The sequence below is a fragment of the Phyllostomus discolor genome, chromosome 2 (assembly GCF_004126475.2).
Source record: "Phyllostomus discolor isolate MPI-MPIP mPhyDis1 chromosome 2, mPhyDis1.pri.v3, whole genome shotgun sequence".
NCBI classification, from domain to species: Eukaryota; Metazoa; Chordata; class Mammalia; order Chiroptera; family Phyllostomidae; genus Phyllostomus; species Phyllostomus discolor.
This window is the reverse complement of record NC_040904.2, coordinates 184,385,749-184,403,603: the sequence shown is the minus strand read 5'-3', so window position 1 is coordinate 184,403,603 and position 17,855 is coordinate 184,385,749. Positions and strand designations below refer to the sequence as shown.

Genomic DNA, 17,855 nt, shown 5'->3' with positions numbered 1-17,855 from the left:
TTCATGGCTGGATAGCTCATTTCTTTTTTGTGCTGAATAATATTGCATCATCCAAATAGTCTATAGTTTATCCATTCATCTACTGAAGGACATCTTGACTGCTTCCAAGTTTTAACAATTATGAATAAAGACAGCATAAACATCAATGTACAGGTTTTTGTGTGGATATAAACTTTCATCTCCTTTAGGTAAAAACCAAGGATTATGACAGCTAGATCATGTGAGAAGAGTATGCTTAGGTTTGTAAGAAACCTCCAAACTTTTTTCCAAAGTGGCTGTACCATTTTGCCTTCCCACCAGCAATGAATGGGAGTTCCTCTTGCCCCACATCCTCACTAGCATTTGATGTCGTCAGTGTTGTGGATTCTGGCCATTCTAATAGGTATATAGTCATATCTCATTGCTATTTTAACTTGCAGTTTCCTGATGACATATTATGTGGAGCAACTTTTTATATGCTTCTTTTTCAACTGTGCATCTTTTTCATCTGAGGTGCCCATTAAGGTCCTTGGCCCATTTTTAAATTGAGGGTATCTTGTTTTCTCTTGCACTTTCAGGTCAGAGAAAAAATATAGAGTTTTTTTTTGTTGTTGTGGTTGTTCTAATGAGAGTCTCCACTTTGGATTTTGCTGATTGCATTTTTATTTTCACTTGACATTTCCTTCTCTTTCTTGTATTTCCTATGAACTATTATTTAGACCTAAACAGAGGTTTGATTAAGTTAGTTAGTTTGTTTTTGGAAGTGAGGAGGAGGGCTATTTTAAAGGTGGTATTTTAAGTTTCTAACTTGCATCAAGATGGCCATTTCTTTTTTGGTGATGTTATTAGTTATTGATAACCATTACTTTAATCAATTATGCATTAATGAACACATTCAATAAGGGTTTTAAATTATGATATTCTAATTATCCTTTTTTATTAGTTTGAATATTTCTATAGAGAGAAATTTGTCTTCATGTTTTAATACTTCTAATGAACATATTTAATAGGAAAGGCAGGATAAATGCACAATTTTTCCCTTACATACCAATTTTAAATATACTGAAGTGGTACCTTAGAAACATCCAAAGTTGACCATATGATGTTTTGTATTGTTATAAGATGAATTCATGAATTCAAATATTCTACAGATTTCAACCATTATAATTACTCTTACTGATACTCAAAATTTCCTATATTTGACTATTAGGAGTTTCTTTAAGTTGCCTCCTGAGTCTTTTTGGCACAGTCTCGATTTTAAGGCCTCATTGCTTCTTGATAAAACAAGCTCTTCCAGCCCCATTTTACATCCCTAGGCTTGCTAATGATAACATATAAAGAAGCCTTTTTTATGCTATGTCAGTGCTAGTTGCACTTATTGCTACTTGGTTGGTTATTGTTTCTAGACCTTTTCAGTGCAGACAGCTAGGATATATATAACTCAGACGGGAAATGCCAAATTCAAATTGAGACTACAAAGTTTTTCTTAACCTCATTCATCTCATCAATGATGTTTTAAGCCATGAGACTGAATGGGGTCACTAAGAAAGTAAATATAGATAGAGAAAAGAATATATTCCAAGGACTGGACTATGGAGTACTTCACCAAAGACTTAGAGCAAATGACCACTGAGGCAGGGTGAAAACTAAGGGAATGAGGTATTCTGAGAAAGAATGAATCTAATCAATCAAAGAGAAGGACACAATCACACAGTGGTGTGTAATTCTGTTAATAGAACAATTAAATTGAGGTCTAGAAATTGATCATTATATTTAATTGTGTGAAAATTTTTGATGCTATTAATGAAAGGAGTTACGGTGGAGTGGAGAGGCAAAAAAACTACTAAGTGTTAGTGGGAAAAGAATTGGAAAAGAGGAATCTTATATACAAAGTACAGACTAAATCTTGGGCCTGAAAACATGGACCACGTATCCACAGAAACAGAAGGGAAGACAGAAAAGACAAATACACATTGAAGTGGATAGTTAATGTGGTGATGACAAATTGTAATATTTCTATCCTGATTTTTTCTATATCATCATTAAATTCCCTAAGCAAAGTCATCAGCTGATAATGAGAGTTGGAAACAAACGTTGGAACTTTGAGAAGTCATTCAGGAGAGAGGGAAGTGTTTGGGTTACTAAAAGCTTTTATGTGTAACAAGGACTATAAGGCACCAGTGAGGTCAGTGGTCATACATTTAAAATAACTATTCTTTAACTATTTAAAACAATGTAGATGAAAACACAGAGTAGACAGAAAGTTGGACTTTACCCAGGTGTGGCTTACCAAGGTAAAACAACAAATTAATAGATAGATAAGAGAAGAATTGAGGCTGTATGAAAGTGAATGACCAAAATGACTACATGAAACTCAACTTAGGTAAGGAGCGAACTGAAAGTATGAGTGTTATGGGTTGAATTGTGTCCCCCCAAGAAGACATACAAGATTCTAACCCTTATATCAGTGAATGTGTCCTTATTTGGAAACTGCGTTTGCAGATGTAATCAAGTTAAGATGAGGTCATTTAGATAGCCCTCTCAGGGGTGTCCAACCCATAGCCCTGGACCATGTGTGGCCCAGGATGGTTACAAATGTGACCCAACACAAGATCATAAATTTACTTAAAAACTTTTTTTTTTGCTCATCAGTTTTCGTCAGTGTTTGTGTATTTAATGTGTGGCTCAAGGTAACTCTTCTTCCTCTGGCATGGCCCAGAGATGCCAAAAGTTTGGATACCCCTGTGCCTAATTCATATGACTAGTGTCTTTTTAAGAATAGGAGAAGACGGCTGTGTGATGACAGAGGCAGAGATTGAAGTGTTGAATCTACAAGCCAAGGAATACCAGCAATTGTCAGCAAACTCTAGAAGGGACAAGAGGTAATGACAAATTCTCCCCACAAGTTTCAGAAGGAGCATAGCTCTGCCAATGCCTTGATTTTGGACTCCTAACCCAGAACTATAAGATAAAAAATGTTCTATTGTTTTAAGCTTCGAGGTTTATGATACTTTGTCATGGCTGCCCTAGGAAACTTATTTATTTATAGTTAATTCATTTATGGTTAATTTCACACCATAATGGCAGTTGAGTAGTTGTGACAAGGATTCTGTGGCCTGCAATCTAAAATATGTACTATTTGACCCTTTACAGAAAAACTTCGCTGACCCCTGGTCTAGAGTATGAAATATGACACACCCAAAGCAAGATATGAGAAGCTCTGAATATCATGTAAAAAGTATCATGTTACTCAAAACAGTAACATTAACTGTGGACAGTAGAGGTCAGAAGGGTACCATGTTAGAGAGTGGATTTGAGCAAGCTGGGAAGAGACCAAATTACTCTCAGGGGAGAATCACAAATTTTTGGTGAAGAAAAGTAGGCCTTTTGCACTTTTGGCTGGTAAATACTGCCTCTCCTTCATGCATCAGTGGCTGCCTGCTGCACACGCTGAAAGTCACAGATCTATTGAGCTGTTTACTCACTATTCCTGATGCAAAGGCTGGTGTGATTGCTAAACTAAAATATTTGCTATTTCAGAGTCTGGAGGCGTACCATTGCTTTATTGTAAGGCTTGTTCTATATTTTTCTCTCATCATTTTTTCTTCCATAGTAAATTATGCTGATGATAATATTTTATTATTGATTTATGATCCAGACCATCATGTGAACTGAAATTATATATGTAATGGTAGCTTCTGGTCTTTAATGCTTTGTTATTTTCCATGTACTTTTGAATACATGCACAATATAATTTGATAAAAAAAACTCCTGTAATCTCTTTTTTTTTCATAAAAATTATGCTTTACAAAGGAGGAAGTTAAACTCAGAAAAGTTAAGTGACCAGGTGTAACGTAGGAGGTCGAGCCTAGGAATCTGGGCTGCTCATCCGGATGAGCTGAGAAAACCCTGAGGAGGACTGGATGAAGCAGACATGGCCTTTATTACTCACATTCCAGGGAGCACCAACGGCGACAGATCAGCAAAGCAGGAGGCCACCTCCCTGAGCCCAGACTTGTTGTAAGGGGTCCCAACTAAGGGGGCATGTGTCTTGCATGTGACTTTTAACTACCTTACCTCAGTGTGTACGCACAGAGGGAAAAGGTCAAGAAGTCACTACCAAAAGGAGATAAGGCAGGAATTACAATCGATTTCCAAAGCAGTGCACATTCCCTCTGGCCAGGAGCCCTCCGGCCAGCCTTCCATTATGGGGTTTGGAAAAGCCGTGGCCAGCATGACCCCACAGCAGGTCAGAGTCACAATCATTTAAGAATGGGGTGGATCCTGGAGAATTCTGGTAGCAAATTCATTTATTAGTAACAAACCAAATGCAAGCTAATGAGCTCGAAATCCTCTAAAATGGTACTCTTGGGAAAAGAATTTATTAGAATTGTAAAATTTCTCAGTACAAGGAGTTATCTTGCCTTGGAATTTAGATAGGATAACTAAATGCCAAAAATTCAATTTTTTTCTCCTATTTTTAAGACTTGGTAATTGTGGATGTGAGCAAAATTCTTTCTGGAGAAAACTCTGCAGAGTCTTGATCCTGACCTGATATTTAGTGCCTGCAGATTCTAGAACCCTGATGGGAAAAGAAACCATGCAGGGATTTAGCTCAAGGAGCCCTTTTTAAAGTAATACTACTACTACTACTACTACTACTACTAATAACAACAATAATAATAATAAACAGGATCCAGTGATGTCCTCAAGGACCTGCTGGCTTAACAAACATCTTGGAAGAAGGAGGGATCTTTGTTACAAACTTCCGTCCCTCCTCCTGCTTCTGTTCCCTTGCCCTCTGCCCCCTGCAGAGTTGTGTTTTCTGGGAATCAGCAAGATCACAAGTGGTCTTTTCTTTTTTCACTCTCTCTCATAAAGAAAGCTTTATCACGTGTGGCCTTAAACTTGCAGCGAATTGCAAAGAAATGGCTCAAAGACTTCAGCTCTTTCTGTGCCCTGGGAGCTGAGATGCATGTCAGGGGCTTTGCCAGCGTGGTTTGCTCTCTGCCTACTGCCAGAGAAAAGAGGCCAGGAGCAAAAAGGAAAGAAAAGAGATTGCCCAGGGGTGAGGCCATGCCCTCCATCTTTTCTTCCCCCTAATTTGCTCTTTCTGCACCCATCCAGCTCTCCCCAACTGGCAACACTGCTCAGAGCTGCCGGGTCATTCAACCCAGTCTGCTCTTCCACCCTGTGGAGCGTGGTCCAGCCTCTTGCTGAGCACATTGAGAGGAACTGGCTGTCTTTGACTTCCACCTCCAGGTAAGATTTGGTTTCTGCTTTCGTATTTTGTGACCATCACGTCAGATCTCACAGGTGAAAGGTTAATAAATCCTTGAGTTCTGCATAGTGTCTTATCCATAACATTTTTCCACAAAAGTTCTTGGGCCCCTTGTTAGGCTGGTGGAAATAGAAGAGACTGGTTAGAGAAGTCAGACACACTCAGATCTAGGCTCACATTTTGACTCGGATGCTTATTATTTGGGTAGCTTTTGACAAGTTATTTAACTACTCTGAGCCAAAAATGTATATATATCACCTGGATCATAAATAGTACCTATTAAATCTAATCTACACAAACACCTACTTGTATTGGGAGGGCCAGCCTACTAAAGAACACACATTCCTTCTTTGCAAGTACCATGAAGTTATTTTCCCTCCTGAAGGGAGGGATCCTGGTGTCCAGAAGACAAGCTAGTAGAATAGTTTTCTTCACATGAGATGACTAGGAGAAGCCAGTGATGGGAGGTGGTGCCTTTCTGACTTTGGGTCGGTCTTTGGAGGCTGACCGCTGCATGGTGGGTCCCAGAACCAGGGCACAGGGGATCGTGCATTTGTGTCTCCAGCTACAATTGTCTGTGTCATCTGAGCTCTTTAACAATGGGGAGCCTGATTTTCAAACTCATATGAACAGAGAATTCAATTTTTTAAAACTAAAATGAAGAAAAAAAGCCACTTGGTTTATTTTTCTTTGACCTCCAGAATAAGTTATACTACAACCCAGGGTGTTGGATAAAAATGTTGCTGTGACTCTTTTTCTGGAGTAAATCTCTTTAAGTAGTAGGAGAACAATAAAGAATTTGCCAAATGCAAATCTTTCTAAATAACTGTGTGCTTTTGCTCTATTTCTGTGATTGCAATAAAGAGAAAAGGAGAAAGAGCACCTGCAGGTCTCCAAGATCTTTCGTTGATGTCACTGAGTTTCTTCCCCCTATTTTCTCAGAAAGATGAAAAACTCAATGCTCGTAAACTAGCCTCCTTGAAACATCCTGCACTTGATATGTAAATTAGCCATCAAAATAAAACTATATCTTCTTTTTTTATTGTTGTTCAAGTACAGTTTTCTGCCTTTTCCCTAAAATTATATTTTCAGTAGAACTATTTAGTGTCAAAATTTTAAACTGGATATTATTTTGCCCTAACACAGCATCCACTAGGATGACTACAGTTCTCTTGTTTTGGCATCGCTCCTGGGTTCTAGTTACACTGATTTTAGTGTCAACACCTGCCGACACAAGAAGGCAATGTATTTTGGTGTCTCAAGTTTTTCGTATTCTTTTCAGCATAATTTTTTCTCTTTAGCATGAGCACTCTGAATGTAACCCTTTTAATACTTTCAATATACATGTAGTGTAAGTGATAATTTTTTATTAAATAGTTTATTTACATTTTCTAGTCACTGGCTGTAATATTATTTCTTATGGGAACTATTATTTCTAAACTTCTAAAACAGTAGGTCAATCTGAATTATATAGCTGGTTCTGGGAAGATTGCATTTTAAATTGTGCATTTAATATTATTCATTTTGTATTTTAAAATCTTTCAGTTTTATATGTTTTTGCTTGGTGATAACTTTTATATCTTTATTACTTTAAAATATTTTTATATAAGAAATTGATATTTGATAAAGAAAGCTTAGAAAGTAACACACAGAACATTTAAAAAACTTATCTGCAATATCACCTATAAGAAATAATGTTAACATTTTCTTAATAAACTTTTTAAAGTTTTGTTTCTATACATATACATATATGAATATATATGGGTGCTTCTTTTATAAAATAGAATGTTATTTATACTGTTCAGGAGCATGTATTTTTAAAAACAACTCTGATGAAAATTGTTCTATGTAACTATATTTACTTATTTATACTAATTTCTCAGGGTTTTAAAAGATTTTATTGCATGAGTATTCCATAATTGTTGGACATTTAGTTATTCTGATTTTTTAAAATCAAGTAATGGGTTTTTCTGGGTATTTAATTAAAGGTACTCAGTAGTTTTTTACTAAAGAAACCTGTTTAACATCATATAACGCAATGTTTCCTAAACCCTGGTTCATTGTTCCTACAAGTTATTGTTCTGGAAAAGTAGTTTCAGTGATGCAATGAATATATGAAGCTGGCTGTTGGTATCAGATAATTGTAGAGAAGAATCTCAGTGTTCTTAGTTTCTTAGAGTTTGTCTTTTTAAATTCAGGAATGATGAATTTTATTACTTGCAATGAAAAGCGGAGGGGAGAGAGAAAAACACTGATGCAAAAGAGAAGCATCAACTGGTTTCCTCCCATATGCATTCGGACTGAGAATTTTATGCACCCAGACCAGGGAGTGAACTCACAACCTAGGCATGTGCCCTGACCAGGGAATCGAACTCACAACCTTTTGCTATGGGGCAATGCTCCATCCAACTGAGCCACCCCAGCCAGGGCACAGAAGTTATTTTACTTTTTAATTCTTTCACTTACATTACTTTTGTGGGCAGTCCCTGAGCCATGTAGAATCCTAAAGATGTGAACAGGCACAAAACAGGGTCAGAGTATGTGAACATGTCCAGGACTAGGTAAGGACGGGGAGGGTGGGAAGCTAAACATAGAAAGGGAGGCCGTCTTTCTTACTTAAGGAAGAAGGCCAGAGACTATTTGTGCTTGAGTTAAATCTAAGTCTCAGATATAAATTTTGCTGCTTCCTCATTGGCCAAACTAAAACAATACACAAATTGGTTCATTTTCTTTCTTTCTTCCCTTCTTTTCTTTCTTTTCTTTCTTTCTTTCTTTCTTTCTTTCTTTCTTTCTTTCTTTCTTTCTTTCTTTCTTTCTTTCTTTCTTTCTTTCTTTCTGCCATATTTTAAGCCTTTGGATGTTGCAAACTTACAGAATCACAGTGTGCTCTATGGCTCCACAATGGGCTTTTCTATCCATTCTGCTAATAACATAGATTTAAAGGCTTTAAAGACTTAATTCTAATGAAGCAATACTCAAATGGTTGAATTCCTCTTCCTCCTTTCCTGCTTGCTTCTCCTTGAAACTGGCAAGACCACAAAGTTAGCAAAATTCTACCTCATTATTTATTCCTAAGGCAACATTTAAATTTGTTCTTTGCCATAATGAGGCTTAAACTGGAGGGAATGCTGGCAACCAAGTCCTGATAGCAGGCTTAGTTCATCAAACATCCTGGTCAATTTTAATTGAGTAACTTTGCCAACTTACTGTGGTACAATAAGGGACCTTCATGTCAAATTTTGTCTACAGAATTATGATCTACTATGAAATAAAAATATTATTTAATAAACTGTGTGAATTTGAATGCAATGTTTTTGTTTTTTACTTAAAATCAACTTTGACAGATCTGAGTCAAGGAACATTTTCATAATGGACACTTCATCCAAAGAAAATATCCAGTTATTCTGCAAAAATTCAGTGCAACCTGTTGAGAGGCCTTCCTTTAAAACAGAATATTCCCCCTCAGAGGAGAAACCGCCATGCTGTGGTGAACTAAAGGTAACAAACAATTAAATGCTAAAAAAAACTGTAAGTAGTTAACTGAAGAATAATAAAGAATTAAGAGGAGTTGGTAGTCTTGGTTCTCTGTCCAGATGCTTTTCTATACAATATAACTAAAAGCAATTTTTTTTCTTTCTTAAAAAGTGATCTCAATGCAATTTATTGAAACTGCACTTTGCCAGTCAGTGAAAGCAAACTCCGCCTGACCGTGTAGCTTAAATTCCTTTCCTTGCTCATTTGAATTCCCTTTTAAACAAAAAGCAGAGAGAAAGGAGAACCTAATATTTATTAAACATCTACCATGTAACAGATACCAGATATTATACTGTGCATAGTTATAACATTTAATCTATAAAGCATTACATCATTTCCATTTAAAAATGAAATATTTGACTTCTTGATACACAGGAAGGGATGGAGGGAGTTCAATGGTGCTCTTTGTCACTCCAAGTTCCTGTTATTTCTTGGTACCAAACATTCAGTCAACAAATATACGTCTTTTTCCATATTAATGCTGACCCACACTATGGTTACCCTATCATACACCCGGGTCTAGCAAAATACATAAGCCAGATATCAAAAGGTTGCATGTACTGCCAATGTGAAACACACAGCCGTGGGTGCTAAATTTCTCACGTGTTGGTTATGGTGTTTGTTTTATTTTCTTACATATGAATGGCTCTTCCCTCTCTTTGCTTCACCATACAAAGAATCTTCTTTCAAAGTCAACACTCCTTTTAATGTCCTTTGAGGGAAGGAGGAAGGAAGAAGAAAAAAGGAGTTCAACATACATTCAGAGTAAAAATGCTGTAACTTCCAAGAGAAATTTTAGAAATATACATGCACTTGAGGCTGAAATGCTTGAATAAAATTTTCAATCACAACAAGCTTGTTACATTTTTCTCTGTTGAATTTTTTGTTTTGTTGTTTGTTTAGTAAGTTCCCAGTTGCTGTTAGGCTGGAGTCAGACTAAGTGTGACCTGTCATATTTTCCAGCTGTTCTTGGGTGCCTTGTCTTTTGTTTACTTTGCCAAGGCGCTGGCAGAAGGCTATCTGAAGAGCACCATCACCCAGATAGAGAGAAGGTTTGAAATCCCTTCTTCACTGGTGGGAGTTATCGATGGAAGCTTTGAAATTGGTAGGTATTACAGATGCCTGACTTCCCTTTCAAGTACAAGGTCTTCTAGGCATGGCTGAAGAACATCCTCACTGCAAGCTGTTCTCTCTGAGCAACCACATTGTATTTCCGGTGTTCGCTCCTCTACGGGTCATACATTTCAGAGTTCCTAGAGTGAGAGACTTCCCTGGAGGAGAGGGTGAGATGCTATTAGTATTTCGAGTTTAAAGTATATGAGCAGTGTCTTTACAGAAGAGTCTTAGATCCTGGAAGCTCTGTGATTCAATATTTAGAAGAATCCAAATGGGCTGTATGAAAAATTATTATAATTATACAAGAAGTTGAACCATTAGTGGGGGTTTCTACCCAGTACCTAAGGAAGAAAAGAGAAGAATTCCGTTGACAAGAACAGTAGAGCAAAGCAGATAATGAAAATCCTTCACTCAGGTGTCTTTGGCTAGCCATTAACTATAGACACTCTTTTAGAATTTGAAAAGACCAGTTGAGTTTATTCAGAATTTTGGAAGGACTTGAAAGGGTGTGATCCCAGTTAGCTTCCTGAATTGATTAATAAGAGGCTTTAATTCTTTGTTAATGTAGAATACTGGCTCTGTGGTCACTACTGCCAATATGGGACTCACGTATATGCTGTAGTAAAAATCTCTGATGGCTACAGCTTCTGCTTCACTCAGTAACTTTCCCCAGATGATACTGATGCTGTTAGCCAATGGGCAAAGTTTGTGTAGCAAAGATGTTCAAAAATATCTGGTCATATCTTTGCTTTGTGTAAACTCCTTAGGTAGTTGATTTACTCCTTGATGCCTGCCCTACCTATGACCCTGCACTGAATGAAGGGCCCTGGAGGCTCAGGGTAAGGGTGACACACTGCATCATGAAAAAACAAATACGAAGAGGTAACTGGTGCTACTCAGAAGAATAAATCAAACTCAGACAGGAGGACTAAACACATAGAAAGCTAAATATCAATGATACTTTATGCTCACTTTAGATTATAGAATAAAAATATTTTAAACTGAAGAAACTTAAAAGAATCTGCCCTGGCTAGTGCATGTCAGTGGATTAAGTGGCAGCCTGAGAACAAGTCACTGGTTCGATTCCCAGTCAGGACATATGCCTGGGTTGCGGGCCAAGTTGGGGGTGAATAAGAGGAAACAGACACACATATCTCTTACACATTGATGTTTTTCCTCCCTCTCTTCCCCTCTTTTCCTCTCTTTAAAAGTAAATAAATAAAATCTTTTAAAAAAAAGAATCAGGTCTAAACTATTTTTTAGATTTTCAGGTCCCAGAACAACTTGACAGATTAATTCTTCTAGACCATTCTAAGGATAGAAATTATTTATTGGATTAGATACAATAAAATAATTTCAAGTTTCCTTACTTCCATTACAAAATTTTATCTGAAACATTACAAGTTTGCTCTAGTTATTTTCTTTTCACAGTTCTCCAGGAAGGTACATTTTTTCACCAAATTTTAATATTCTCTTCTTTCCTCTCTCCACATTCCTTCCTTCTAGGACTCTGGACCTATTTCAACCCTCTGTTTCTATCTGTCAATTCTTCTTTTTTTGCAGAACAATTTCATTTATCCTTTCACATCATTTGGCATTATCATTTAATACATGCTACATACTCAATTTCATTTCAAGTATTTTTTCAGAACACAGGATTTGTTCTCCAACAACCACAGAGAACTGCCAAGAAAATAAAATTTTTCTATATTATGACCTGCTCACATTTCCAGCTATTAACTCCTTGTTTCAAATATTTTCCATATATTTTCTTTCCCATAGATAAGAGTTTTGCTCTTTTGCATTTTAGTATGTAATACACTTCATATTTTAGAACAGTTTTAAGTTCACAGAAAAATGGATCAAAGGTGCCGATATTTTCTGTACACACCCTGCCTTCACACACACATGCCCTCTTCCATTGCACATATCTCTCACTGGACTGGGACATTTTTACAACTGACAAACCCACAAGGACTCACTGTTATCATCCAGAGTGCATGGTTTATCCGAGGTTCATTCACCCTTGGTGTTGTACATTCTGTAGGACTGAACAAATGTACAACGTACACCCACTATGTCAGTGCCACACTGTGTACCATCGCTTCAAAAATCCCTCTGCTCTGCCCAGTCACCTGTTCCCTGCCCCTCACTCTGGAAAACACAGATCTTTTTATGGTCTCCATAGTGTTGCCTTTCCCAGAATCCCATGTAGTCAGAATCATATAGTATGAAGCCTTTTCCAATTGGCTTATTTCACTTAGTGATATGCATTCAAGGTTCCTCCATGTCTTTTCATGGATAACTCATCTCTTTTTAGTGCTAAGGCAACAGTCTCTTTTCTGGATGAATCACAGTTTATTTGTCCATCCATCTATTAAAGGACATTTTAGTTCCTTCCAAGTTCTGGCAGTTATGAGTGAAAACTGTAAATATACATGTGCAGGTTTTTGTATAGACATAAATGTTCACCTCCTTTAGAAGAATACCAAGGAGAGTGGTTGCTGGAACATATGGTAAAATATGCTTAGCTTTTCCCTGGCTGGGTAGCTCAGTTTGTTGGAGCACTGTCCCACACACCAAAAGGTTGCAGGTTCAATTCCGGTCAGGGCACATACCTCAGTTGTGGGTTTGATCCCTGGTTGGGATATATTCAGGAGGCAGCCAATGAATGTCTCTCTCTCTTTCCCTTCCTCTCTCTCTAAAATCAATAAGAAACATATTCTTGGGTGAGGATTAAAAAATGTTTACTTTTTTAAGAAACCACCAAACTGTCTTTCAAAATGGCTATACGATTTTGCATTCCCAACAGCAGTCATTTTTGTTTTATTTATTGTGACACTTTAACACAAACATAGATGTAATTATCAATATGTGCAATACAAAATGTCTTCTACTAAATGCTTAACTGTTGAATGAGAAATCTTATACTCAACTTCTTTCAATTTGAAAGTTAAATGGAGGCTATGTATTTCTAGAGCTATAAAGCCTGAAGCCACCGTGCAATCCACTTTTCTCACTGTCACTATTGTTCTCAAGGTTATTAAAATTACTGCTCTTTTTACATTTGACTAAAGCTGGCAATGTGAATAAACAGTAGTAAATTAAATGATTGCTTACAGATGTAAGGAAACACTCTTGCTAGAAAATTGGAAACATCGAGAAGGACTTGAATGCACGGCTACCCATCAGCCATCACAATCAATTGCCCCAGCATTGCTAAGTTCTTGCTCCGTCTAATGTTCCAGATCTTAAAAACTACATGTTCCAAATGAAAGTGGTTTCAACTTTATAGCCCTCTGATATCTGAAACCGTAAAGAGTGTTCGTCAAAGTCTGTTCCAGGAGCCATCCCCACCAACACATTTGAGCTAGTATTAAACCTGCAGATTTCTTGGCCTGCCCTCAGACCCATGGAATCAGAAACTGTTGGGAGCTACTAAGATTCTGCACTTTAAATGTTTCTGTTTCCCTCACCACTTCCTTCCGGTCACTTGGTGCACAAGAAGACATGAGAGCATCTCCCCCAAAGCATGTCCAGTCAGTTAACACCGTCATCGCATGCACCTTTACAGACATTTTAGAAAGGCCTAATTCCCACCTTTAAAAAACATCCCTTAAGTATTTTTTTTTAAAAAGAGATAGGTGGATATATTGTGTGGAGATTTTATAGATCATAAAATGTTTATAATAAGTATATAACAAAAATTATATGAGGCTATATAATTGATGTGTTCCTAAATCTGCTTATGTATAGCAGTTTTTATTTCAATTTTGAGTCTTTTTGTAAAAAAGTATATAAGCAAATTGTAAAGTATCATTTGTGTATTAGTATGAATTTTATCATTTGACTTCATTTAAAGTCAGGTACAGTTGTTTCTCTTTTTTTAGAGAGAGAATATCAGCTAAAGCAAGAAAATATAATGTATGTTTCAAGGGCAAATGGGAAACTAATAAAAGTTTTATTAGAAAACTTTAATAAGTGAAGAAATGGTAATAAAGTTTAATGAAGAAACTAATAAAGTTTGTTTCAAAATCAGCAAAGAAAACGTAAAACAACAGCTAAAGGATGCCTTCTACCATTTGATTACAGATAAAACACTTTAGAAGGACAAATAATTAGGGTGTGTGCAAATGAGGTGGAAGGGCTGGTCCTTAAAGGGTTCTGACAAAGGGGTGACATGATTGGAGTAATGAGTCTGAAGGCAATTTCAGCAGTCAGCTCCACTTGAAAGAAAGTCAAAAGATAGGAATGATGGTGGGAGACGGGTTAGTCAAAACAAAATCTGGCTAGACCAGTTACAGACATTCAGTTAAATTCATTTAGTTATTCTGATGACTTTCTGAGTTCTCTAACTTATGAACATTTTGTTATTTCCCTCAAAGGGAATCTTTTAGTTATAACATTCGTTAGCTACTTTGGAGCCAGACTGCACAGGCCGAAAATCATCGGCGCAGGCTGCCTGGTCATGGGCGTCGGGACGCTGCTCATCGCGTTGCCTCAGCTCTTCATGGAACAGTAAGTCTAATCCCAGCGTCCCGCTCTGGCTCACACCCGCCACTGCATTTCTCCCTTTTTGTGGTTACAATAAATTATTTAAATTTAAAAAATAGCCCATGGTTTAAACCATGATAATTTACATCTTATTTTTATTATGTCTTCCTTGGGTGAAATTTCAGACCACTTGCAGTTTCATTTCTGATTTAAGAATGTGTAAAAAAACTCTTTTACTACTATGTATTGACGTCAACAAAATTAAAGGAAACTTTTCACTTATATGCCTTATTCAAATGCTTTCATTTAGCTGTGGAGGCAAAATATGTAAGCAAAAAGAAATTAATGTATTACATGATAAATATCAAACAGTGTCAGCTGGGTAATGAATGAATGCTGCAGATAACACGCTGGATCATGGTACACTGGATTGGCAGGACATTGACATGAGGGTATATTATCAACTCAAATAAGTATTCAATTTATAAATATTATCTCATAGAAATTCCTCCATAACAGTGGGGTATTTATATCCTTTAACCCTGAAATCTACTTTTGGGACTTTTGTTAGTACATTTGTTAGTACCTGCACACAGCTTTAGTAGTTCCAAAGGTTTTCACCTTTATGATGTCATTTCACCCTTACAATAATCTGTGGGGAAGGAGAACATAGTTTATGCTTTTTTTACTTTAAAGCTAGGCACCATGATTTAAACAGTCTGGTGACTTTCTCAGGCCTGGGTGTCATGTGTTCTGACTTCCTTATGCACATCCACGGTGCCTCCCTTCTCTGGGGTTACCCATTGCTGACTGACAAAAGTGACTCCCAAGACATGTCAGAACAAATGAATAATTTTTAAAGCTATTCATCAACTAATACTTTGATTACTGCCCACTGTATATCATTGCATTGTGACATTTTAGAGCTGGAGACACTTAGAAATGATCTGGTCCAAGCTCTTCCTTGGATTATATATAAGTGACCTAGGAGTCTCTTATGAAAACAGTCAGATTTTGCCATCTGTGACCAGCCTGTAAAAGTAGTGCACAGAGTCTTCTGTGTGGGATCCTTCCTACCTATTTAGATGGTTTCCCTTTCCCTCACTTTTACTTGGAGAGGGACCTGAGGCTTCAGGACTTCTGCCTGGTCTTTGGACACATCCCTGGCCTCCTTTCCACAGGGCAGAAGTTTACTTGCATCACGGAAGTTCTATAAAGGTGTTATGTGAACCAATGGGGAAAGTAGGGGCAAAGGAAAAGGCTGAGAAAATGAGTCTCCAATCCACCTAACCCCTGCTTGATCTCTGATTTGAAAGCATTTATACCACGGGTCCCCTTTCCATCATTTCTTTTTCTCCTTCTTTCATCAAGCTTAATCAGGCACAGACCACATCGATGGCCCCCATTTTAAAAGTAAGAAAATTGAAATTTGAAGAGGATATTTGGTTCTCCTGAAGTGTCATCTGTGGCAATTAGTTACCAAAGTGGCATTTACATAAAATTCCATTCATTCAAACAACAAATAATTATTATGCCTGCAAGAGTAGCTTTTTTGATAGATTGAATTGAGAAAGCTCAAATAATTAACAATTTTCAAAATACTGCATAATCACTATTGACACTCATTTTAAGGGCCCTGAGGCTTTGTAACAGTTCCTGGTATCTCTGGAATTATTTTTTAAATTATTTTATTGTTGTTCAAGTACAGTTGTCTGCATTTACCACCCCCCAACTAGAATTATTACATAAAGAAAATTACATTCAACATAATTTTAATGCTAAATGTTCTGTGTAGGTAAGAATTGAAAAACAGATTTCCTCATTAAGTGATTCTCCACATATTTTGGTGAAGAAATCTTTGATAAAAGTGACAAAAGCTATGAACCTCTTCCCTTAAATACTCACATACATACACAAATGTGACCTTTTCCATGAGGTTCGTGGACCTTCTGAATTGTAGGTTTTGCAAAACTGATATAAATTAAGCCATTTTTTAACCTGAATATTTTTATAACTCTATACATCTTCCCCTTACCACATAGGATAGGTTTACTATTAATATTTCAATTACATCACCATGATTACCAGTCTTTAGTCACATACTGCCTGAACAAAAAGAGGATCCAGATGATGTTGCGATGTCCTTTTATCAGCTGTCTCTCCTCCGTAGGGTGCAATTGGAGCATAGAAATTGGTTCCTGAAGGATCGTTTGAGAGGCAGCATGGTGCTTGGGAACTCCAGAGTGAATTATCACAGCCCTATCATTCAGCATTGGCTCTTTAACCCAGCTGCCACTGTAACCTCATTAACAGAACAAAGGGTACAATTAGAAATAACTTAGAGCCAGATTAACAAACTGAGAAGAAGTATACCATCTGGACAAATGGCTCAAAAGGCCCTTGTATCATCATCAGTTCTCTAGATTTAGCACTATGGTTGCTCCACTAAACTTACTACTGTAATAAATGCAGTGCCAATGACCATGGTTGCTAAATCACTGCTCTTCCTCTGACTCAGAGATAATCGTGATTTTACCAAGTGTTGGATATTTTTTCTCCAAGAGAGTATGTGACTTGTAGTCATTATTTTATATTAAAATGAGCTTCTATGAATAAGTCTTACCTTTATTTTCTTTCACTGCACTGGACAATTGATTCAAATATAATATTATGCCTGTGAATCAGATTTTCTGGTTGTCTTTAGCAAACTCTGCTATGAAACGCTGGTTTGGTATGGTGATACAGTTTCAGGGACAGCTGAGAACCCAAACAAGTAACCTAATGAGTCATGGATCAATATTACACATGTAATATTTTTTAGGATGATGTTAAATGCATCCATCGTATAAAGAAAATGTTCTTTTTACACAGGTACAGATATGAAAGGTATTCTCTCTCCAATTCCACTCGTAGCATCTCGCCATGTTTCCTGGAGACTAACAGTCAATTACCAACCTCAGTTATGGAAAAAGCACAACCTAAAATAAATAATGGTAAGATGATTTTGTTTTTACTTTAATGACTAAGCAAGCTTTTTTAAAATAGATATTATATGTGCTTTAGTATGGATAAAATATCTATATATAATTTTTTGCTGTCAAAATTTTTACTACTTAAATTGAGATGTTGTAGTGCCATAAAAATTCCTAGAATATGAAGCAGTATATGATGAGATCCTAAGAATATATATAGACAATCAAATAATATGGGACAAGTAGCATTAATTGCTGGTGGCTGAGGAAAGCTTCCAGTGGTTTGAAAATGCAGGCCAAGAAATCATGATAAAACTAGCTTAGCATGAACATATCTCAGTCGATTGCTCAGATATGAAAGAAATATATTTTTTCAGAGAACTCATTTTCATTTCTGTCTTTAGCCTCTTTTCATCACAATGGGAAAAACTTAATCTCAATTTCTCCCTTCCTTCACCCTTTTCCCAGGGACTGCTTAC

At 36.8% G+C, this 17,855-nt stretch overlaps 1 protein-coding gene across 2 annotated transcripts in view; it reads left to right on the top strand.

Annotated features, from left to right (window-relative positions):
* The first annotated feature begins 4,792 nt into the window (after window positions 1-4,792).
* SLCO1C1 (solute carrier organic anion transporter family member 1C1) overlaps window positions 4,793-17,855 on the top strand; it is a 43,348-nt gene continuing 30,285 nt past the window's right edge. The window contains exons 1-5 of one of the 2 annotated variants that reach the window (XM_036019273.1): window positions 4,793-5,241; window positions 8,605-8,758; window positions 9,758-9,899; window positions 14,296-14,428; window positions 17,276-17,397. In XM_036019273.1, coding sequence (XP_035875166.1) covers window positions 4,955-5,241; window positions 8,605-8,758; window positions 9,758-9,899; window positions 14,296-14,428; window positions 17,276-17,397 — 838 coding nt within the window. In that variant the 5' untranslated portion in view covers window positions 4,793-4,954. The remainder of the gene's footprint in view (window positions 5,242-8,604; window positions 8,759-9,757; window positions 9,900-14,295; window positions 14,429-17,275; window positions 17,398-17,855) is intronic. The other variant, XM_028532654.2, reaches the window with a different exon arrangement.